Source organism: Moschus berezovskii, chromosome X (assembly GCF_049115385.1).
Source record: "Moschus berezovskii isolate FMDL1 chromosome X, NW_MosBer_1.0, whole genome shotgun sequence".
Taxonomy (NCBI): Eukaryota; Metazoa; Chordata; class Mammalia; order Artiodactyla; family Moschidae; genus Moschus; species Moschus berezovskii.
This window is the reverse complement of record NC_142488.1, coordinates 46262337-46288310: the sequence shown is the minus strand read 5'-3', so window position 1 is coordinate 46288310 and position 25974 is coordinate 46262337. Positions and strand designations below refer to the sequence as shown.

General features: G+C 39.8%; 1 protein-coding gene across 2 annotated transcripts in view; it reads left to right on the top strand.

Annotated features, from left to right (window-relative positions):
* Positions 1-10046, top strand: part of ZC4H2 (zinc finger C4H2-type containing) — a 79417-nt gene extending 69371 nt beyond the window's left edge. For both annotated transcript variants that reach the window (XM_088833911.1, XM_055393533.2), the window contains one exon: positions 8616-10046. In XM_088833911.1, the coding sequence (XP_088690037.1) occupies positions 8616-8748 (133 nt within the window). In that variant the 3' untranslated portion in view covers positions 8749-10046. The remainder of the gene's footprint in view (positions 1-8615) is intronic.
* Positions 10047-25974: the final 15928 nt, after the last annotated feature.

The following is a 25974-nucleotide window of genomic DNA, read 5'->3' as shown; positions in this document are numbered from 1 at the left end:
AATAAGAAAATTGAAATCATATCAAGCATCTTCTCTGACCACAATGCTATGAGACTGGATATCAATTACAAGAGAAAAAACACTGTAAGAAACACAAACACATGGAGATTAAACAACATGTTTCTAAATAACCAATAGTTTACTGAAGAAATCAAAAGGGAAATCAAAAAATTTCTAGAATCAAATGACAATGAAAACACACAATTCAAAACTCATGGAATACAGCAAAAGCAGTTCTAACAGGAAAGTTTATAGCAATAAAATCCTACCTCAAGAAACAAACAAGCAAACAAAAACATTGAATAGATAATGTAACTTTGCACCTGAAAAAACTGGAAAAAGAAGAAGAAGAAAAAAAAATAGTAGAAGGAAAGAAATAAAAAAGATCCAAGCAGATATAAATGAAAAAGAAATGACAGAAACAGTAGTAAAGATTAATAAAACTAAAAGCTGGTTCTTTGATAAAAAAAACAAAATTGACAAGCCTTTAGACAGACTCATCAAGAAAAAAGAGAGAAGAATCAAATCAACAAAATTAGAAATGAAAAAGGAGAAGTTACAACAGACCACGCAGAAATACAAAGAATTATAAGAGACTATTATGAACAACTATATGGCAATAAAATGGATAACCTGGAAGAAATGCACAGATCCTTAGCAAAGTTCAATCTGCCAAGACTGAACCAGGAAGAAATAGAAATTATGAATAACCCAATTACAAGCACTGAAAATGGAGCTGTGATAAAAAAAATCTCCCAGAAAACAAAAGCCCAGGGCCAGATGGCTTCACAGGAGACTTCTATCAAACATTTAGAGAAGAGCTAATGCCTATCCTTCTAAAGCTATTTCAAAAAATCGCAGAGGAAGGAACACTTCCAAACCCATTGTATGAAGCCACCATCACCCTGATACCAAAACCAGACAAAGATGCCACACACAAAAAAAAAACTATAGGCCAATATCACTGATGAACATAGATGCAAAAATTCTCAACAAAATTTTAGCAAACATAATTCAGTAGCACATCAAAAAATTCAAACACCATGATCAAGTTGGGTTTATTTCTGGAATGCAAGGATTATTCAATATATGTAAATCAAACAGTGTGATACACTATATTAAAAAACTGAAAGATAAAAACCGTATGATAATCTCAATAGATGAAGAAAAAGCCTTTGACAAAATTCAGCACCCATTTGTGATTAAAACTCCTCAAAATCTGGGCATAGAAGGAACCTACTTCAACACAGTAAAAGCCATTTATGATAAGCCTACAGCAAACATTATTCGCAATGGTGAATAACTGAAAGCATTCCGCCTAAGATCAGGAAAACAAGACAAGAGTGTCCACTCCAACACTATTGGTCAACATAATTCTGGAAGACCTAGCTACAGCAATCAGAGAAGAAAAAGAAATAAAGGGAATCCAGATCAGAAAAGAAGAAATAAAGCTCTCACTGTGTGCAGATGACATGATTCTGTACATAGAAAACCCTAAAGATAGTATCAGAAAATTACTAGAGCTAATCAGTGAATTTAGCAAAGCTGCAGGATACAAAATCAATACACAGAAATCACTTGGATTTCTATATACTAACAATGGAAAATCAGAAAGAAAAACTCAGGAATCAATCCTGTTCACCATTGCAACAAAAAGAATTAAATATCTAGAAATAAACTTACCTATGGAGAAAAAAGAACTGTACACAGAAAATTATAAGACACTAATGAAATAAATCAAAGATGACATAAATAGATATTCCATTTTCCTGGGTAGGAAGAATCAATATTGTGAAAATGACTATACTACCAAATGCATTCTACAGATTCAGTGTGACCCCTCTCAAATGACCAGTGGCATTTTTCACAGAACTAGAACAGAATATTTCACAATTCATATGGAAACACAAAAGACCCCGAAAAACCAAATCAGTCTCAAGAAAGAAGAATGGAGCTGGGGGAATCAACATTCCTGACTTCAGATTATACCACAAAGTTATGGTCATCAAGACAGTATGGTACTGGCACAAGAACAGAAATATTGACCAATGGAATAAGATTGAAAGCCCAGAAATAAACCCATACACCTATGGGTACCTTATTTTCGACAAAGGAGGAAAATATACAATGGGGCAAAGATAACCTCTTCAATAAATGGTGCTGGGAAAACTGGACAGCTACAAGATTGCATTAAATACTGCATTTCGGAACGTTTTGTTGACCATGATGGCTACTCCATTTCTTCTGAGGGATTCCTGCCCACAGTAGTAGATATAATGGTCATCTGAGTTAAATCCACACAGTCCAGTCCATTTTAGTTCACTGATTCCTAGAATGTCGACATTCACTCTTGCCATCTCCTGTTTGACCGCTACCAATTTGCCTTGATTCATGGACATATCATTCCAGGTTCCTATGCAATATTGCTCTTTACAGCATTGGACCTTGCTTCTATCACCAGTTCCATCCACAACTGGGTATAGTTTTTGCTTTGGCTCCATCCCTTCATTCGTTCTGGATTTACTTCTCCACTGATCTCCAGTAGCATATTGGGCATCTACCGACCTGGGGAGTTCCTCATTCAGTATCCTATCATTTTGCCTTTCCCTACTGTTCATGGGGTTCTCAAGGCAAGAATACTGAAGTGGTTTGCCATTCCCTTCTCCAGTGGACCACATTCTGTCAGACCTCTCCACCATGACCCACCTGTCTTGGGTGGCCCCACACGGCATGGCTTAGTTTCATTGAGTTAGACAAGGCTATGATCCGTGTGATCAGATTGGCTAGTTTTTTGTGATTATGATTTCAGTGTGTCTGCCCTCTGATGCCCTCTCGCAATACCTACCATCTTACTTGGGTTTCTCTTACCTTGGTCATGGGGTATCTCTTCACGGCTGCTCCAGCAAAGCACAGCCGCTGCTCCTTACCTTGGATGAGGGGTAACTCCTCACAGCTGCCCCTCCTGACCTTGAACGTGGAGTAGCTCCTCTTGGCCCTCCTGCGCCCGCACAGACGCCTCTACTTGGACGTGGGATTGCTGGAAGAAAACTGTCTTTTTCTGTGACATTGTACAGGAGACAGGGATCAAGACCAGACGCTTGGAAAAGAAATGCAAAAAAGCAAAATAACTGGAGAGATCTTACAAATAGCTTTGAAAACAAGAGAAGCGAAAAGCAAAGGAGAAAAAGAAAGATATATGCATCTGAATACAGAGATCCAAAGAATAGCAAGGAGAGATAAGAAAGCCTTTCTCAGTGATCAATGCAAAGAAATAGAGGAAAACAGCAGAATAGGAAAGACTAGAGATCTCTTCAAGAAAATTAGAGATACCAAGGGAGCATTTCATGCAAAGATGGGCTCGATAAAGGACAGAAATGGTATGGACCTAACAGAAGCAGAAGATATTAAGAAGAGGTGGCAAGAATACACAGAAGAACTGTACAGAAAAGATCTTCACGACCAACATAATCACGATGGTGTGATCACTCACCTAGAGCCAGACATCTTGGAATGTGAAGTCAAGTGGGCCTTAGAAAGCTTCACCAGGAACAAAGCTAGTGGAGGTGATGGAATTCCAGGGGAGCTATTTCAAATCCTGAAAGATGATGTTGTGAAAGTGCTGCACTCAATATGCCAGCAAATTTGGAAAACTCAGCATGGTCACAGGACTGGAAAAGGTCAGTCTTCATTCCAATCCCAAAGAAAGGCAATGCCAAAGAATGGTCAAACTACCGCACAATTGCACTCATCTCACACGCTAGTAAAGTCATGCTCAAAATTCTCCAAGTCAGGCTTCAGCAATACATGAAGCATGAACTTCCAGGTGTTCAAGCAGGTTTTAGAAAAGGCAGAGGAACCAGAGATCAAATTGCCAACATCTGCTGGATCATGGAGAAAGCAAGAGAGTTCCAGAAAAACATCTATTTCTGCTTCATTGACTATGCCAAAGCCTTTGACTGTGTGGATCACAATAAACTGTGGAAAATTCTGAAAGAGATGGGAATACCAGACCACCTGACCTCCCTCTTGAGAAACCTGTATGCAGGTCAGGAAGCAACAGTTAGAACTGGACATGGAACAACAGACTGTTGTTGTAGGAAAAGGAGTACATCAAGTTTGTATATTGTCACCCTGCTTACTTAACTTATATGCAGAGTACATCATGAGGAATGCTGGGCTGGAAGAAGCACAAGCTGGAATCAAGATTGCCGGGAGAAATATCAATAACCTCAGATATGCAGATGACACCACCCTTATGGTAGAAAGTGAAGAGGAAATAAAAAGCCTCTTGATGAAAGTGAAAGAGGACAGTGAGAAAGTTGGCTTGAAGCTCAACATTCAGAAAACTAAGATCATGGCATCTGGTCCCATTACTTCATGAGAAATAGATGAGAAAACAGTGGAAACAGTGTCAGACTTTATTTTTTGTGGCTCCAAAATCACTGCAGATGCTGATTGCAGCCATGAAATTAAAAGACGCCTACTCCTTGGAAGGAAACTTATGACCAACCTATATAGCATATTAAAAAGAAGAGACATTACTTTGCCAACAATGATTCCTCTAGTCAAGGCTATGGTTTTTCCAGTGGTCATGTATGGATGTGAGAGTTGGACTGTGAGGAAAGCTGATCGCCGAAGAATAGAACTTTTGAACTGTGGTGTTGGAGAAGACTCTTGAGAGTCCCTTGGACTGCAAGGAGATCCATCTAGTCCATTCTAAAGGAGATTAGTCCTGGGTGTTCACTGGAAGGACTGATGCTAAAGCTGAAACGCCAATATTTTGGCCACCTCATGCAAAGGGTTGACTCATTGGAAAAGACTCTGATGCTGGGAAGGATTGAGGGCAGGAGGAGAAGGGGCTGACAGAGAATGAGATGGCTGGATGCCATCACTGACTCGAAGGACATGAGTTTGTGTGAACTCCGGGTGTTGGTGATGTACAGGGAAGCCTGCCGTGCTGTGATTCATGGGGTTTCAAAGAGTTGGACACGACTGAGTGACTGAACTGAACTGATATGTAAAAGAATGAAATTAGAACACTTCCTAACACCATCCACAAAGATAAACTCAAAATGGGTTAAAGACCTAAATGTAAGACCAGAAACTATAAAACTCCTAGAGGAAAACACAGGCAGATCACTCAATGAAATAAATCAAGGCACTATCCTCTATGAACCACTTCTTCAGTTCAGTCACTTAGTCAACCATAGCCTTTGTTGGCAAAGTAATGTCTCTGCTTTTTAATATGCTGTCGAGGTTGGTCATAACTTTCCTTCCAAGGAGCAAGTGTCTTTTAATATCATGGATGCAATCGCCATCCACAGTGATTTTGGAGCCTAGAAAAATAAAGTCAGTCACTGTTTCCCCATCTGTTTGCCATGAAGTGATGGGAAAGGATGCCATGATCTTAGTTTTCTGAATGTTGAGCTTTAAGCCAACTTTTTCACTCTCCTCTTTCACTTTCGTCAAGAGGCTCTTCAGTTCTTCTTCACTTTCTGCCATAAGGGTGGTGTCATCTGTATATCTGAGGTTATTGATATTTCTCCTGGCAATCTTGATTCCAGCTTGTACTTCCTCCAGCCCAGCATTTCTCGTGATGTACTTTTCATATAAGTTAAAAAAGCAGGGTTTCAATATACATCCTTGACATACTCTTTTTCCTATTTTGAACCAGTCTGTTGTTCCATGTCCAGTTCTAACTGTTGCTTCCTGACCTGCATACAGGTTTCACAAGAGGTTCCATTACTCTAAGAACCACCTCTTAGAATAGTGGGAATAAAAACAAAAGTAAACAATTTGGACCTGATTAAACTTAAAATCTTTTGCACAACAAAGTAAACTATAAGCAAGGTGAAAAGACAGCCCTCAGAATCAGAGAAAATAATAGCAAATGAAACAGCTGACAAATGATTAATTTCCAAAATATACAAGCAGCTCATACAACTGAATGCCAAAAAAACAAAGAACCCAATCAAAAAGTGGGGAAAAGACCTAAACAGACATTTCTCCAAAGAAGACATACCAATGGCTAACACATGAAAAGATTCTCTATATCGCTCATTATTAGAGAAATGAAAATCGAAACTACAACGAGGTATCACCTCTCACCGGTCAGAATAGCCATCATCAAAAATTCTACAAACAATAAATGCTGAAGAGGGTGTGAAGAAAAGGGAACGCTCTTGCACTTTTGGTGGGAATGTAAATTGATACAGGCACTATGGAAGACGGTATGGAGATTCCTTTAAAAACTAGAAATAAAACCACCATATGACCCAGCAACCCACTCCTAGGCATATGCCCTAATGCAACCAGAATTGAAAAAGACACATGTATACCATTGTTCATTGCGGCACTATTTGCAGTAGCTAGAACATGGAAGCAACCTAGATGTCCATTGACAGATGAATGGATAAATAAGTTGTGGTACATATACACAATGCCCAGCCATAAAAATGAACACATTTGAGTCAGTTCTGATGAGGTGGATGAACCTAGAGCCTATTACACAGAGTGAAGTGTGTCACAAAGTGATAAATTCCGCATTCTAACCCATATATATGGAATCTAGAAAAAAAGACACTAAAGAATTTATTTTCAGGGCAACAACAGAAAAACAGACATCAAGAATAGACTTATGGACTTGGGGAGTGGGGAGGAGAGAGTGAGATGTGTGGAAAGAGTTACCTGGAAACTTACATTACCATATGTAAAAAAGATAGCCAATGGGAATTTTCTGTGTGTCTCAGGAAAGTCAAACATGGGTTCTGTATCAATCTAGAGCTGTGGGATGGGGCGGGAGATGGGAGGGAGGTTCAAAAGGGAGGGGATATATGTATACTTATGGCTGATTCATGTTGAGGTTTGACAGAAAACAAAATTCTGTAAAGCAATTATCCTTCAATAAAAAAAATTAAAAATTTCTACAGGTAACAAATGCTCAAAAGTGTATGGAGAAAAGGGAACCCTCCTGAAATATTGGTGGGAATGTAAATTGGCACAGCCTATATGTAGAACAGTATGGATATTCCTTAAAAAAACTAAAATTTGAGTTACCATATTATCCTGCAATATGACTCTGGGGCATATATCCAGAGAAAGCTCTAATTCGAAAAGATGCATGCCCTACAATGTTAATGGCAGCACAATTTACAATAGCTAAGACATGAAAGCAACCTAGGTGTACATTGACAGATGAATGGATAAAGAAGATGTGGTATATGTACACAGTAGAATACTATCAGCCAGAAGTAATGCTACTTGGACTTCAAGGAGATCAAACCAGTCAATCCTAAAGGAAATCAGTCCTGAATATTCATTAGAAGGACTGATGCTGAAGCTGAAACTCCAATCCTTTGGCCAACTCATTGGAAAAGACTCTAATGCTGGGAAAGATTCAAGGCAGGAAGAAAAGGGGGGCAACAGAGGATGAAATGGTTGGATGGTATCACTGACTCGATGGACATGAGTTTGAGCAAGCTCTGGGAGTTGGTGATGAACAGGGAAGCCTGGCATGCTGCAGTCCATGGGGTTGCAGAGAGTCCGACACAACTGAGCAACTGAACTGAACTGAACTTAATGCTACTTGCAGCCACATGGATGGACCTAGAGATTAACATACTAAGTGAAGTCAGACAAAGACAAATACCATATGATATCACTTATATGTGGAATCTAAAATATGATAGCAAATGAACTTACTTTCAAAACAGAAACAGACTCATAGACATAGAAAACAAAATCATGGTTACCAAAGTGGCAAGGGGATGGGGCAGGGATAAATTAAGAGTTTGGGATTAGCAGACACAAACTACTGTCTATAAAATAGGTAAACAACCAAGTCCTACTGCATAGCACAGGGAACTATATCCAATATCCTGTAATAAACCATAATGGAAAATAACATGAAACGTGTATATATATACACACATACATATATATATATGCATATATACATATCATATATATACATATATATATATATCACTTTGTTGTACACCAGAAATTGACACAACATTATAAATCAACTGCATTAAAAAAAAAATAGTAAATATTCAAAGGGAGCAAGAGTCAGCAAACCAGAACCCACAAGTCAAGTGTGACCTGTTCCCTGTTTTTATAAATAAAATTTTATTGGCCCTCACACATGCCTGTTTGTTTATATATTGTCTATATCTTCCTTTATGTGAAACAGTTAGAGCTGAGTAGTTGCAATTAAAATCATGTGACCTGAAAAGAAAGTCTAAAATATTTATTATCTTGGCCTTTACAAAAAAAGTTTACTGATACCTTTCCTAGAGAATTAAATAAGCTTTGAGTGGGCCTGATAGACCATGCTTCAATATAATGCTTAATGGGTATGCAATTCACATTTTGCCTTATTGCCAAGTTTTGGATATTCTTCCTAAATACCCCTCTTTGAATCTCACTCCCTTATATCCATTACATCCCTTACATCCATCACAGATCTCCCTACCTGGGTCTCACTTAGTTGATTTCTGCTCCTTTCTAACAGGAAATCACAACTGCTTTTGGAGCCCCTGGAGATCAGAAGGATGAACCATGGCCTCAAAGAATCCAACCACTAACTTTCTTTGTCTTGTGTCTCCCACCAGGCCTGCCTGTCATGTCATCAGCAAATTCACCGGAATGCACCTATATGCCCTCTGTGCAAAGCCAAGAGTCGGTCCAGGAATCCCAAAAAGCCAAAACGGAAGCAGGATGAATGAAGAGAGGGAGAACACTTAGAGCTCTGCTGCTCATAACCCCTCTCTTTGACCAGAGTGATTGATGTCTCCATGTGAAAGAACCCTTCCCCACCTCTATTTAATGTGATAGAAGCACAACCCCCCCTCTCACTTTGCTTTTATTTCTTTTTGCTGTCAGAGTTTCTGGTTTAGGAAGAGATGCTGTTCAGGTGCTAATGAGAGTTGTGTTTGAAGATCTCTTCTCTCTCACACACATTTTAACCCCTGCCCTTGTTAGGAGACAAGGGAAGGGCAGAAATCCCAGATGTGATTCTCTGTCTCTTGCTTCTGAGGCCTAGTGCCTAAGACCTGAGGGCTGAGTAGTCCCATATCTTGTTTCAGATGAAGGTTCGTGTTCCCCCTCCCTGTACTTTTACCTTAGGCTCTGAAGGGAAAACATTCTTTTTTCTGAACTTTCCAGTAGGTTTGGTGCCTACATCTCCACTCCTACCCTCATCTCATCCTCAAGGCCCAGAGGTAGCTTGGACAAGCTCTCCTTTTTGTATTAATTTGGGAGGCCTAGCTGTTTTATTAGAGTTTACCACCCCATTACCCCTTACCCTGACAGTTTCCCAGATATACTAAAGTTCTCAGGTACCAGGTTATGTGTCTGAGGACCCTAAAATCTGTGGACTTTTCTCCAATAATAACCCTAGCTTTTGAAAATTATTAGTAGATATTCTCCACAGTGAAATCAAGGAGCCAGACCTACTCTGCAAGTCCTGCCTAATTCGTTTCCTAAGTCGTTGGTCTGAGGGCTCTGCTATAGGGGCTGCGTTAGGCTGGAGAGACTCCAGGATGACATTTGTGTTACTTTTTGTTCAAAATCATTACTCTAGCACTTTACTCCAATGGTGTATCTTAGAGTTCAGAGTAATGGATTGTGATTCAAGTGAATGCCAGTCACTTTACCTTGCAGGTAGGTGAGACCTCTACTTCAGTCATCTCTCCCTCTCTTGGGTTGGCTCTCTTCTCTAAGGCAACCTCAGCACAGGTCAGCTTTTGGTGACTCCCTTTCCAGTGAATAGTGCAGGTGACTTTCCCTCTGAGAAGAAAAGATTCCAGTTTCCCCTAAGCCCTATAGCTCTTCCTCTCAAACTTAAGGGATGGGATTGGGACTGACTGAAAAAATGTTGGCTTCAGGTATCAGGCCCTGCCTGGGGATGGGAGGATATTTTTCCTTCTTTTCTTAACTGTATTTTTAAGTTACCACATTGTCTGTGTGTTCATAATATATAGAAGTTTCCTCTGCTCTTTGAAAGTAAGAGCATTATGTCTGTACAAATTCTTTTAAATAAACATTTGTTCATTGGAATAAATGCTGACTCAGTGCATACTAGTGCCAGGTAATAGAGAAGATGTAATGCCCTTTCCCCTTCTAGGTAGATCTTCTTCACTCTTTTTTTTATCACATCCTATAAATAAGAAAATCAGGAACATCACTGCATAATAATTTACGCTATTTTTTATAATAATTTCCATTTATTCAGTGCCTACTCTGTGTCAGGTCTCTATGTAAGATGCTTTGTATAAACGATTTGTATTTGATTTTCAAAACAACATTTCAAGCTAAGTATTCTTATTGCCATTTTCCAAAAATGTAAACTGAAGCTCAAAGAGGTAACTTGTACAGAGTTAAACAGACAGCTAGTAAGATAAATTTCAGGATTTGAGCTCAGATTTGTCTGGTTCCATAGTCCATTCTTTCCCCTACTTTTTCTCCATGGTCATTTTTTAAAAACTTTTCTCCCTTTTGGGATGGCTTTATCAAAGAAGAAGTTGAAATAACTCTGAACTAGAAGTCAGAAACTGCGCATTCAGTGACTGATGCAGGAGTATAAAGGCCTGGTCCCCTATGGGGATATAATAGGGAACACCTCTGAAGCACTATCCCAGCTTCAGAGCTCCCCATGGGTGGACTGTGGTTTCCATTAAGACTGAGTTGGTAGCTCAGCTGGTAAAGAATCTGCCTGCAATGCGGGACACCTGGGTTTGATCCCTAGGTTGGGAAGATCCCCTGGAGGAGGGCATGACAACCCACTCCAGTATTCTTGCCAGGAGAATCCCCATGGACAGAGGAGCCTGGCGGGCTACAGTCCATGGGATCACAAAGAGTCAGACATGACTGAGCAACTAAGCACACACACAGAAGTTCAATAGCTCCTTCTGTCAAGCACTGCCTCCTTCTCTTCCCCTTTCTTCTACAAGTGTTGATTCCATTGTCACCCTAGTTAATACTCTGTACATTAAACTGTCCCAGTTCTTTCCAGAAACCCAACAGTTGACATAAATTTCTCTGGTTTCAGTGTTGTCATCTGGAAAAATGGAAAAAATAATAGTACCCATTTCTGGCATTGTTGAGAGCAATGCCAGGCATGGAGTAAGCACTCAATGCCAGGCATATAGCAAGTACTTCTTCCCCTTGCAACTCTGGCATCAGGTTGATTGGATGGCCACACAAAAAAATAATATTTGGGATTTCCCTGGTGGTTCAGTTAGTGTCTGCCTAGCAATTCAGGGGACATGAATTCAATCCCTGGTCCAGAAAGATTCCACATGCCGTGGTGCAACTAAGTCCATGTTCCATGACTACTGAAACCCAGGCACCCTAAAGCCTGTGCTCTGTGGCAAGAGAAGCCCCTGCAATGAGAAGCCCACAAACCAAAACTAGAGGGTAACCCTGCTTTCCACAATTCGAGAAAGCCCATGTGCAGCAAAGTCCCAGTGCAGCCAAAAATAAATAAATAAAAATAATTTAAAAGAAAAAAAGAAAGACCATTTGTCTTAGCTGACATCACCATCTCAGATTTTGTTCAGGTATAAGACTGCTATTTAGGTGGCTTAAACTCACTCTGTGCAAGTGGAGGACACTTGGCTGTGTGACTTGAAGTACACCTTAACCTATATTGGCCAGAGTAGGTCCCTGTAAAGTATAGAAGTGGTTATTGCTCTGCATCTTTGGCACACTGGAGGTCAGATCTGTCAATTCAGTAGTAGCACAAATAGTTAGATCAGCCATTTCCCAGGGAACACTTCTGAATGAGAAGTTCAGTTTAGATCAGTTCAGTTCAGTCACTCAGTCATGTCCAACACCTTGCAACCCCATGAATCACAGCACGCCAGGCCTCCCTGTCCATCACCAATTCCTGGAGTTCACTCAAACTCATCTCCATCGAGTTGGTGATGCCATCCAGCCATCTCATTCTTTGTCGTCCCCGTCTCCTCCCACCCCCAATCCCTCCCAGCATCAGACACTTTTCCAGTGAGTCAACTCGTCGCATGAGGTGGCCAAAGTATTGGAGCTTCAGCTTTAGCATAAGTCCTTCCAATGAACACCCAGGATTGATCTCCTTTAGAATGGACTGGTTGGATCTCCTTGCAGTCCAAGGGACTCTCAAGAGTCTCTGAATGAGAAGGGAATAATCAAATGTTGAGCACCTATATCTTCCAGCCACTGGGTGGGGTGTTACTATTTCATTTAATTTTTCTAACTCATCTATCTTTTGTTGCAAAGCAATCAACCAAAACTTAGCAAGTTAAAATAGCTATCATTTGTTTGCTTGTGATTCTCCAATTGGAGCAGGACTTGCTGTGAATGGTTCATTTCTATTCCATGTGGCGTTACCTCAGACAGCTTGGCTGGGGCTGAAGGAACAAAGATGTATGCCCCCTCATATCTGGTACCTCAGTTGTAGTGGCTGAAACAGCTGTGGGCTACCTGGGCGTCCCAACTCCCTCTGTAGCATTTTATCCTCCTTTCTTTCTTCATTGGGCCTCCCTTTCGAGGTAGAACAGTGAGGGTTTTTTTTTTTTTCTTATGTGGCTGCAGTCTTCCCAGAGGGTGAGAACCAAAACTGCAAGGCCTTTTGTTGCATAAACCCAGAAGTCATACAGCAAAACTGCTGCTGTAATCTACTGGTCAAAGCAAGTCACAAAACCAACCCAGATTTAAGGAGTAGGGAAAAGAGACTCTACCTCTTGACAGGAGGAGCTGCATTCATGTCAAAGATGGGAGGAATTGTTGTTCATATTTGCAAATAACTTACCACATCATCCAACAACAACCTTACATTATGTGTGTCCTTTTTTACAGATGATAAAACTGAGGCTCAAATAAAGGGGAAAGTAGTTGCCCAACAAAAAACTAGGAAGAGGCAAACCTAGGTCTCTCTGCCTTTAAAGTCTGTGTTTCTTCTACCTAAAAGCAGTTATTTAGACAGGTCTGAGACCTGGTTAGAGGAGACTAAAGAAACGAAGAGAAGGAACAAAATGGAGTAAAAGACAAAGACGATGTGGGTGAAGGAGAGAGAAGGAACAGGAAGAGAGTAAGAAATTAGTTCTTATACTGGTAAAATGCTTTATACTTAAAGCACCTTCTTCAACATTCTCATTTAATTATCACATTAATAGCCCTGTATGAAGGTCAGGAAGCAACAGTTAGAACTGGACATGGAACAACAGACTAGGAGTACGTCAAGGCTGTATATTGTCACCCTGCTTATTTAACTTATATGCAGAGTACATCATGAGGAATGCTGGGCTGGAAAAAGCAAAAGCTGAAATTAAGATTGCCGGGAGAAATATCAATAAACTCGGATATGCAGATGACACCACCCTTATGGCAGAAAGTGAAGAGGAACTAAAAAGCCTCTTGATGAAAGTGAAAGAGGAGAGTGAAAAGGTTGGCTTGAAGCTCAACATTCAGAAAACAAAGATCATGGCATCTGGTCCCATCACTTCATGGGAAATAGATGGAAAAACAGTGGAAACAGTGTCAGACTTTATTTTTTTGTGCTCCAAAATCACTGCAGATGCTGATTGCAGCCATGAAATTAAAAGACGCTTACTCCTTGGAAGGAAAATTATGATCAACCTTGATAGTATATTAGAAAGCAGAGACATTACTTTGCCAACAAAGGTCCGTCTAGTCAAGGCTATGGTTTTTCCCGTGGTCATGTATGGATGTGAGATTGGACTGTGAAGAAAGCTAATCATCGAAGAACTGATGCTTTTGAACTGTGGTGTTGGAGAAGACTCTGGAGAGTCCCTTGTCATCTGCAAACAGTGAGAGTTTTACTTCTTCTTTCCCAATTTGGATTCCTTTTATGTCTTTTTCTGCTCTGATTGCTGCGGCCAAAACTTCCGAAACTATGTTGAAGAGTAGTGGTGAGAGTGGGCACCCTTGTCTTGTTCCTGACTTTAGGGGAAACACTTTCAATTTTTCACCATTGAGGTGAAAATGTTTGCTGTGGATTTGTCATATATAGCTTTTATTATGTTGAGGAATGTTCCTTCTATTCCCACCTTCTGGAGGGTTTTGATCATAAATGGATGTTGAATTTTGTCAAAGGCTTTCTCTGCATCTATTGAGATAATCATATGGTTTTTATTTTTCATTTTGTTAATGTGGTGTATTACATGATCCTCTACACAGAAAACCATTAAGACTCTACAAGAAAATTACTAGAGTTAAGCAATGAATATAGTAATGTTGCCGGATATAAAATCAAAACACAGAAATCCCTTGCATTCCTATACACTAATAATGAGAAAATAGAAATAGAAATTAAGGAAACAATTCCATTCACCGTTGAAACAAAAATAATAAAATACTTAGGAATATATCTACCTAAAGAAACAAAAGACCTATATATAATAAACTATAAAACACTGGTGAAAGACATCAGAGAGAACACTAATAGATGGAGAAATATACTGTGTTCACGGATTGGAAGAATCAATATTGTGAAAATGAATATATTACCCAAAGTAATTTATAAGTTAAATGCAATCCCTATCAAGATACCAATGGTGTTTTTCACAGAGCTAGAACAAATAATTTCACAATTTGCATGGAAATACAAAAAACCTCGAATAGCCAAAGCAATCTTAAGAAAGAAGAATGGAACTGGGAGAATCAACCTGCCGGACTTCAGGCTCTACTACAAAGCCACAGTCATCAAGACAGTATGGTACTAGCATAAAGACAGAAATATAGATCAATGGAACAAAATAGGAAGCCCAGGGATAAATCCATGCACCTTTGGACACCTTATCTTTGACAAGGGAGGCAAGAATATTCGACGGAGAAAAGACAATCTCTTTAACAAGTGGTGTTGGGAAACTGGTCAACCACTTGTAAAAGAATGAAACTAGAACACTCCCTAACACCATACACAAAAATAAACTCAAAATGGATTAAAGATCTAAATGTAAGACCAGAAACTATAAAACTCCTAGAGGAGAACATAGGCAAAACACTCTCCGACATAAATCACAGTAGGATCCTCCATGACCCACCTCCCAGAATATTGGAAATAAAAGCAAAAAATAAACAAATGGGACCTAATTAAAATGAAAAGCTTCTGCACAGCAAAGGAAACTATAAGCAAGGTGAAAAGGCAGCCTTCTGAATGGGAGAAAATAGTAGCTAATGAAGCAACTGACAAAGGATTAATCTCCAAAATATACAAGCAGCTCCTGCAGCTCAATTCCAGAAAAATAAACGACCCACTCAAAAAATGGGCCAAAGAACTAAACAGACATTTCTCCAAAGAAGACATACAGATGGCTAACAAACACATGAAAAAATGCTCAACATCCCTCATAATCAGAGAAATGTAAATCAAAACCACAATGAGGTACCATTTCACACCAGTCAGAATGGCTGCTATCCAAAAGTCTACGAGCAATAAATGCTGGAGAGGGTGTGGAGAAAAGGGAACCCTCTTACACTGTTTGTGGGAATGCAAACTAGTACAACCACTATTGAGAACAGTGTGGAGATTCCTCAAAAACCTGGGAATAGAACTGCCATATGACCCAGCAATCCCACTGCTAGGCATACACACCGTGGAAACCAGAATTGAAAGAGACACATGTACTCCAATGTTCATCGCAGCACTGTTTATAATAGCCAAGACATAGAAGCAACCTAGATGTCCATCTGCAGACGAATGGATAAGAAAGCTGTGGTACATTTACACAATGGAGTAATATTCAGCCATTAAAAAGAATACATTTGAATCAGTTCTAATGAGGTGGATGAAACTGGAGTCTATTATACAGAGTGAAGTCAGCCAGAAAGAAAAACAATACAGTATACTAATGCATATATATGGAATTTAGAAAGAATGTAATGATAACCCTGTATACAAGACAGCAAAAGAGACACAGATGTATAGAACAGTCTTTTTGGACTCTGTGGAAGAAGGCAAGGGTGGGATGATTTGGGAGAATGGTATTAAAACATGTGCATTGTCATATGTGAAACGAATCGCCAGTCCAAGTTTGATGCATGATACAGGATGCTCGGAGCTGGTGTACTGGGATGAACCAGAGGGATGAGATGGGGAGGGAGGGAGGAGGGGGGTTCAAGATGGGGAACATATGTACACCCGGTGCAGATTCATGTCAATGTATGGCAAAACCAATACAATAATGTAAAGTAATTAGCCTCCAATGAAAATAAAAATAAAAAAGAGAGTCCCTTGGACTGCAAGGAGATCCAACCAGTCCATTCTAAAGGAGATTAGTCCTGGGTGTTCATTGGAAGGACTGATGCTAAAGCTGAAACGCCAGTACTTTGGCCACCTCATGCGAACAGTTGACTCACTGGAAAAGACTCTGATCCTGGGAGGGATTGGGGGCAGGAGGAGAAGGGGACGACAGAGAATGAGATGGCTGGATGTCATCACCGACTCGATGGACATGAGTTTGAGTGAACTCTGGAAGTTGGTGATGGAAAGGGAGTCCTGGCGTGCTGTGATTCACGGGGTCGCAAAGAGTCGGACACGACTGATCGACTGAACTGAATTGAAGTGTTTGGGAGAGCATGTAGAATTATATTTTATAGATGAGACCCAGAGAAGGGAACTGACTCACCTGAAGTCACTTAGCAAGTTAGGAGCAAAGCCACAACTAGAACCCAGGCCTTCCAGTCTGGAAATAACCTGATTTGGGGCCCTCTTTACATGTTTGACACAATGAGGATGAATTGTATACATGCTTTGTGCCAGATGGGTTGCTTTTACACTGAGGATAGGTGCTCACTCCACAGGAGAAGGCCATGCAATTTTAGCAATTCTGTTCTTAAAAGTTTATTTCACTGTTAATATTATGCCCTCAGCTTTCCCATAGCAATTATCAGCATCTTTGCAATGATCAACATCTCCCAGGGTGAACTCTGGAAAGTCTGTTAACTCAAGGCCAGGTGCCCTTAGGTTAGGTACTTAACCTCTCTGGGCCTCCAATATCTCATGTAGTAGTCCTCTCTTCATGGCATTGTTGTGAAGATTAAATGAGCTAATAATATATGTAAAGTGCTTAGAACAGAACTTGAGAAGCACTTAGTAAATGATGAGGAAGAAAATTATGATGATTATGACTGGCTTCCTGAGAGGCCAAAGATGACAACGATGAGGAGGAAGAGGAAGATGGGGAGGAGGAGGGGGAGGAAGAAGAGGAAAGGAAAAAAGAAGAGAAAGGGAAGGGGAGGAGAAGGGAGGGAGAGAAAGGGAAGAGGAGACAAGGCACAGTAGGGAAGGGATTACCCCCATGTAGGGTTTCCCACAGATGGAAAGCAGATAGCTGAGAGTCATTGTTCCTTTCCTGGAGCTTGATGAAATTCCAAGTTTCTGTTGCCACTTGCCACTGAGTCTATTTCATGGTTGTAAAAAGACAGAGGCCCCTCATGGGAACTAGGCAGAAGCCCCTCTTTTCACCAAAATCTTTTCTGCTATCACTGAGGAAGGAAGGCCATCCCTAAACAAAAATTCCCCGTAAGTAGTCTAGGCTCAGGTACAGTTCAGTGATTTCTGTACTGTGCAGTACAGGCAAATTACACTGACCCAGGAGCCAATTGTTCCTGAGTTCATATCCCCAATCCTTTATTTATTAGCAGTGCATTCTTGAACAAATTTTCCAACCTCCAGTTTCTTCATCTGTAAACTGGAGACAATACCTACTGTATGAGGTTGCAGGGAGAGGCAAGGGTCACCATTTATAGTATGTCCATAATTTACTGGTCACTGTGGGAGGCAGCATAGTGTAGTGGCTAAGAGCATGGATACCAAAGTCAGAGAGTCTGGATTCAGCTCTTAGCAAAGCTATTTGCTGACTGTGTGACTTTCAGTGAGCTCATTAACTTCTTGAAACCTCATAATTACAACGGAGGTAATAATAGAATTTTCCTTATTGTATTGTTCCTAGGATTAGATAAGACAATGTTTATGAATTGCACATAGAAAGCATTATCTGAGTGTTTCATAAAGTAAACAAATCAAATCTTCCTACCAACACTCAGTGTCAAAGCTTAGAGATGAAAAATTTTAAGCTGGTAGAAGTCAAGTGCCTTCAAATTTGGGTCTGTCTGACTCCATTAAACCATAAAAATGCTTGGAAGAGCATACTGATGTCTACAATTTATTTTTAAATGCATTGAAATTTAGCATATTGGTGGATGGATAGAAGAATAGATATATGATAAAATAAGTCCAGGAAAATGTTAATTGTAGGATTTAGGTAGGGGGGACATAGGGTGCTACCTGTAAAATTTGCTGTGTCTGCAATTTTTTTCATAATAAAATATTGGGGCAATAAAACATCTACCTGGTAATGTTACTTCTCTGCCTAAAAGCCTTGATTTCTTCCCTAGCATTCCCACTGCATAATTTGACCTCTTGAATCATCAGCATAGCTCTCACTAATCTCCCTACCTATGCCGAATTGGCAGACCACCAGGTAGAACAGATGATAATGCAGAGAGAGAGGCAGCTTTGCACTTCTACTTAGGGTGACCAACTTGTCCTAATTTGCCCATGACTGTTCTGGTTTTAAAACTGAATGTCCTACCTCCTGGTAAATCCCTCAGTTCAGTTCAGTCACTCAGTCATGTCCGACTTTTTGCGACCTAATGGACTGCAGTATGCCAGGCTTCCTTGTCCATCTCCAACTTCCAGAGCTTGCTCAAACTCATGTCCATTGAGTCGGTGATGATGTCCAGCCATCTCATCCTCTGTCAGCCTTTCTCTTCCTGCCTTCAATCTTTCCCAGCATCAGGGTCTTTTCAATGAGTCATTTCTTTGCCTCAGGTGGTCAAAGTATTGGAGTTTCATCTTCAGCATCAGTCCTTCCAATGAATATTCAGGACTGATTTCATTTAGGATTGACTGATTTGATCTCCTTGCAGTTCAAGGGACTCTCAAGAGTCTTCTTCAACACCATAGTTAAAAAGCATCAATTATTTGGTGTTCAACTTTCTTTATGGTCCAACTCATATCCATACATGACTATGGGAAAAACCAAAGCTTTGACTAGAAAGTTCTGTGTTGATGAAGTAATGACTCTGTTTTTAATATGCTGTCTAGGTTGGTCATAGCTTTTCTCCCAAGGAGCAAGCATATTTTAATTTCATTGCTGCAGTCACCATCTGCAGTGATTTTGGAGCCCAAGAAAATAACGTCTGTCACTCTTTCCATTGTTTCCCCATCTATTTGCCATAAAGTGATGGGACCAAATGCCATGATCTTAGTTTTCTGAATGTTGAATTTTAAGTCAGCTTTTTCACTCTCCTCTTTCACTTTCATCATCACTTTCTCTTCAATTTCTGCCATAAGGGTGGTGATGAAAAGGACATCTTTTTTTGTTTGTTTGTTTTCGTTCTAGAAGCTCTTGTATGTCTTCACAGAACTACTCAACTTCAGCTTCTTCAGCATTAGTGGTTGGGGCATAGACTTGGATTACTGTGACATTTCCTGGTCTGTGATAAACGAACACAAATCAGGAAATTCCTCAGACCGAGGCAAGCTGGAATGGTTAGTCGTCCTATTGAACCTTTGTGCCAAGCTGTGCTACAAGCCTTCTTTCTTTCTGGTAGTGCTAAGGGAAGATGTCACCTATTGTTTCTAATTCACAGTATGCTCAGGGGCTCTGGGAAGTATCAGATCTGGCCCTGACCCACTTACTCTGCCATCAGGCCAGAAGCTGCCTCCACTGCTGGTGATGTGGTGCACCTGTTACAGAACCTTCCATCACATTGCTTTGCACATTCAGGGCAGCAGCAATTATGCCTCCACCCTTCTCCTCCATACATCACCTTAATCCTAGGTTTCTGGGCTTGAAATTCCATAACCCTGACAACTCCAAGAGCCTGAGACACTGCTTTTGACCTCTGGGTCCTACAGGCAAGCCTGACTCCAGACATTCTTTCACATCCTGAGCAATTAACCACATTGCTCACCAGGAGATGTCTGTGTTCCATCCAGAAAGCAGAGGGGATGTGTCCACAGCAGGCAGGTGGTTATATTCATTGAAAAGGTGCAAGGTATAGATGTCCATACATGGCAGCACCAGGAAAAAAGTAAAGAGGCAGCCTAGGGGTCCCAAATATAAATGTGCTCCCAAGAAAAAAGCTTACATAGAAGTGCATTCCTTCTGCCTAATGCTATTCTGGCAGGGCACCACATCCCTTTAAAAAAGCATGGCTTGCCATTATCCTCAACAGCTCTGCTTTTGGCCTGATGCCTTCTAATATATATATCCCTCTGTGACACATGCATTGGGGTGAAGACAGACCTGAAACAGCCACAGTATAATAGCTTCTCTTTATTGAGTGAGCATTTACTATGGTCTAGGCATTGAACTATGTGCTTCACATAATGCTCACATTTAACCTTCACAGAAGTCCTAAAATATATGTGTTATTATTATCCCCACGTTAAAAAACCTGAGGCACAAAGTGGTTAAATTTCTTACCCAAGGTAAGTTGCAATGGGTGAATGGGATTATTTCCTTAATTTCTCTTTCTGTTTTCTCATTGTTAGTGTGTAGGAATGCAAGGGATTTCTCTGTGTTGATTTTATATCCTACAACTTTACTATCTTCACTGAGTAGCTCTAGTAATTTCTGGTGGAGTCTGTAGGGTTTTCTATGTAGAGAATCATGTAATCAGCGAACAGTGAGAGTTTTATTTCTCCTTTTCCAATCTGGATTCCTTCTATTTCTTTTTCTGCTCTGACTATTGTGGCTAAAATTTGCAACACTATGTTGAATAGTAGTGCTGAGCATGGGCACCCTTTTCTTATTCCTGACTTTAGGGGAAATGCTTTCAATTTTTCACCATGGAGGATAATGTTTGCTGTGGGTTTGTCATATGTAGCTTTTATTATGTTGAGGTATGTTCCTTCTATTCCTGCTTTCTGGAGAGTTTTTATCATAAATGGAAGTTGAATTTTGTTAAAGACTTTTTCTTCATCTGTTGAGATAATCATATGGGTTTTATCTTTCAATTTGTTAATGTGGTTATTACATTGATTGATTTGTGGATATTGCATCCCTGGGATAAGGCCCACTTGATCATGATGTATGATCTTTTAAATATGTTGTTGGAATCTGTTTGTTAGGATTTTGTTAAGGACTTTTGCATCTATGTTCATCAGTGATATTGGCTTGTAGTTTTCTTTTTTTTTTTCCAGCAAAGGGCCAAAGTGTGCTTTCAGCCATATGGCAGGCAATCCCCAATGATGTCGACAGAGAATTGCACATGAGTGACTGCAAGGCAAGTCTCATTCCTGGGAGAAACTCTGAAGTTTCACCATCACAAAGGGAAGCAGAAAAGTGTAGGGACTGAGTGTGGCTGTATGAAGCCGTCATTTTAATGCAAACAGACAGACTAAGCATGCACCCAGTTCATTATAGGATATTCTTCTATCCTGTCCAAGTTTTAGGGGAGGTAGAAGAGAGTACATCTTCTGCAAAAGCTTCCTTTTAAAATTTCTTTCAGCACATTGATATTCTATTCACAGCAAAGAAACACTCAAGAATAGTATCTGTTTTGAGTTAGTGAGTAAAGATCCTTAATGTGCTAAGAATCATGCCGATGGAATGCACAACGTCTAAAATGCAAAATTTAATACATGGGCTCCATGTTTGAGGTTGCTGGTAAGATGGAGAAGGAAACCCACGGAAAGCAATAACCCACGTGCTCTTAACTGGTGCCACTTTCTCAAGAAGGAGACAAAAGGATTTCTTAGAACAAGTCTTGTCATCAGCCTCCACACAGAAAGGTATGAAAGTATAAAGGTCAGAGGATAGTGCCAGCCCTGGTGCAGATATGCTTGGCCCGGGTCAAACCCCACACAACAGGTTGTTAAGTAAAAATCATCAGCCATGTGTCAAAACATTCCAGATTTTCACTCACTGGCATGAAATAAAGCCCCCGATGTAAGGGCTGGTTTTATAAAGGCTGCGTGTGGATTATAAACTCAGAGAGGAAAGACATTGTTTCTTGCTTTTATTTCACTCCTGTAGGCTCCAAGTATGTGATTGCTCCAACCATCCCATAAGAAGGAGGGATCCCAGTGAGAAAGCAAGTGAAAGATTTCTTTTTTGTGTGGCATCTTCGTCTGGTTTTGGTATTAGGGTGATGGTGGCCTCATAGAATGAGTTTGGAAATTTCCCTTCCTCTGAAATTTTCTGGAAGAGTTTGAGTAGGATAGGTGTTAGCTCTTCTCTACATTTTTGGTAGGATTCAGCTGTGAAGCTGTCTGGTCCTGGGCTTTTGTTTGCTGGAAGATTTCTGATTACACTTTCGATTTCCATGCTTGTGATGGTTCTATTAAGATTTTCTATTTCTTCCTGGTTCAGTTTTGGAAGGTTATACTTTTCTAAGAATTTGTTCATTTCTTCCAAGTTGTCCATTTTATTGGAATATAGTTGCTGATAGTAGTCTCTCATGATCCTTTGTATTTCTGTGTTGTCTGTTGTGATTTCTCCATTTTCATTTCTAATTTTGTTGATTTTATTCTTCTCCCTTTGTTTCTGGATGAGTCTTGCTAATGGTTTGTCAATTTTATTTATCTTCTCAAAGAACCAGGTTTTAGCTTTGTTGATCTTTGCTATGATCTCTTTTGCTTCTTTTACATTTATTTCTGCCCTAATTTTTATTATTTCTTTCTTTCTACAAACCCTGGGATTCTTCATTTCTTACTTTTCTAGTTGCTTTAGGTAGAGAGGTAGGTTATTTGACTTTCTTCTTGTTTCTTGAGGTAAGCCTGTATTTCTATGAACCTTCCCCTTAGCACTGCTTTTACAGTGCCCCATAGGTTTTCTGTTGTTGTGTTTTCGTTTTCATTCATTTCTATGCATATTCTGATTTCTTTTTTGATTTCTTCTGTGATTTGTTGGTTATTCAGAAGCATCTTGTTTAGCCTCCATATGTTGGAATTTTTAATAGTTTTTTTTCCTGTAATTGACATCTAATCTTACTGCATTGTGATCAGAAATGAAGCTTGGAATGATTTCAATTTTTTTAAATTTACCAAGACTTGATTTATGGCCCAGGATGTGATCTATTCTGGAGAAGGTTCCATGTGCACGTGAGAAAAAGGTGAAATTTATTTTTGGGGGTGAGATGTCCTATAGATATCAATGAGGTCTAACTGGTCCATTGTATCATTTAAAGTTTATTTTTCCTTGGCTAATTTTCTGTTTAATTGATCTATCCATACGTGTGAGTGGGGTATTAAAGTCTCCCAGTCTTACTGTGTTATTGTTAATTTCCCCTTTCATACTTGTTAGCATTTGCCTTACATATTGCGGTGCTCCTATGTTGGATGCATATATATTCATAATTGTTATATCTTCTTCTTGGAGTGATCCTTTGATCATTATGTAGTGTCCTTTGTCTCTTCACAGCCTTTATTTCCAAGTCTATTTTATTTGCTATGAGTATTGCTACTCCTGCTTTCTTTTGGTCTCCGTTTGTGTGAAATATCTTTTTCCAGTCCTTCACTTTTAGTCTGTATGTGTCCCTTGTTTTGAGGTGGGTCTCTTGTAGACAACATATATAGGGGTCTTATTTTTGTATCCATTCAGCCCGTCTTTGTCTTTTGGTTGGGGCACTGAACCCATTTATATTTAAGGTAATTAATGATAAGTATGATCCCGTTGCCATTTACTTTGTTGTTTGGGGTTCAAGTTTAAACATCTTTCTGTGTTTCCTTTCTAGAGTAGATCCTTTAGCATTTATTGAAGAGCTGGTTTGCTAGTGCTGAATTCTCTCAGCTTTTTCTTGTCTGTAAAGCTTTTGATTTCTCCTTCATATTTGAATGAGATCCTTGCTGGGTACAGTAATCTAGGCTGTAGGTTATTTTCTTTCATCACTTTAAGTATGTCCTGCCATTCCCTTCTGGCCTGAAGAGTTTCTATTGAAAGATCAGCTGTTATCCTTTTGGGAATTCCCTGGTGTTTTATTTGTTGCTTTTCCCTTGCTGCTTTTAACATGTGTTCTTTGTATTTGATCTTTGTTAATATGATTAATATGTGTCTTGTGGTGTTTAGCTTTGGGTTTATCCTGTTTGGGACTCTAGATTTCTGGGACTTGGGTGACTATTTCCTTCCCCATTTTAGGGAAGACTTCAACTATTATCTCCTCAAGGATTTCCTCATTCATTTCTTTTTATCTTCTTCTTCTGGGACTCCTATGATTCGAATGTTGGGACGTTTGCCATTGTCCCAGAAGTCTCTGGAGTTGTTCATTTCTTTTCATTCTTTTTCTTTTTCCTCTCTACTTCATTTATTTCCACCATTCTGTCTTCTACCTCACTTCTCCTACCTTCTGCCTCCGTTATTCTACTGCTGGTTCCCTCCGGAGTGTTTTTTATATCAGTTATTGCATTATTCATTATTGATTGACTCTTTTTTATTTCTTCTTGGTCCTTGTTAAACATTTCTTGCATTTTCTCAATCCTTGTCTCCAGGTTATTTGTCTGTAATGCCAATGTGTTTTCACGATTTTGGATCATTTTCACTATCATTATTCGGGATTATTTTTCAGGTAGACTCCCTATCTCCTCCTGTTTTGTTTGGTTTGGTGGGCATTTATCCTGTTCCTTTACCTCCTGAGTATTTCTTTGCCTTTTCATCTTGTTTAGATTGCTGTGTTTGGGGTGGCCTTTCTGTATTCTGGCAGTTTGTGGTTCCTCGTTATTGTGGAGGTTCCTCCCTGTGGGTGGGGTTGGACGAGTTGTTTTTCAGTGTTTCCTGGTTAGGGAAGCTTGTGTTGTTATTCTGGTGGGTGGAGCTGCATTTCTTCTCTCTGGAGTGCATTGAAGTGTCTGGTAGTGGGTTTTGAGATGTCTGTGGGTTTGGTGTGACTTTGGGCAGCCTGTATATTAAAGCTCATGTCTATGTTGCTGTGTTGTAGGAGAATATGCATGGTATGTCTTGCTCTGGAACTTGTTGGAACTTGGGTGGAGCTTAGTTTCAGGGTAGGTATGGAGGCCTTTGGATGAGCTCTCATTGATTAATGTTACCTGGAGTCAGGAGTTTTCTGGTGTTCTCAGGTTTTAGACTTAAGCCTCCTGCCTCTGGTTTTCAGTCTTATTCTTACAGTAGCCTCAAGACTTCTCTATCCATACAGCACCAATGATAAAATATCTAGGTTAATAGAGAAAAGATTCTCCACAATGAGGGACACCCAGAAAGGTTTGCTGTTTCACATGGAGAAGAGAAGAGGGAGGAGCGAGATAGAGGTGACCAGGAGGAGAAGAGGGGGAGTCAAAATGGGAGAGAGCAATCTAGCCAGTAATCAATTCCCTGTGTGCTCTACACAGCCTGGAACACTCAGAGAGGTTCACAGAGTTACATAGAGAAGAGAAAAGGGAGGAAGGAGATAGAGGTGACCAGGAGGAGAAAAGTGGAACTCAAAAGAAGAGAGACAGATCTAGCCAGTAGTCAGTTCCCTAAGTGTTCTCTACAGTCTGGAATACCCAAAGAGATTCACAGTGTTGGGTAGAGAAGAGAAGGGGGAGGGAGGAGATAGAGGTGACCTATGGGAGGAAAAGGAGATTCAAAAGGGGGAGAGGGCAATCAAGCCAGTAATCACACTCCCAAGTAAAAATGGGTCTGAAGATTGGATTCTTAATGGTTCAAAATAGATAACAAATACCAAAAAGCAAAGATTAAAAATCCAGAGTAGAGGTTAGACTCTCAAAAATACAATATTAGAAAAATAAACAATACAAAATCACAAAGATTATAATATATATATATATATATGAAATTTGTTTTAAAAACAGAGTCTTTTTTTTGCAAGGTAACAGTAGGTTATAAAAATAAAAATTAAAGGAGTAATAGAGGACTTAAAATTAAAAAATAAAAAATAAATAGAAAATGATAATAATAGAAATATATCTAGGAATTTCTCTGGAGCTTTTATAGGCAGTGT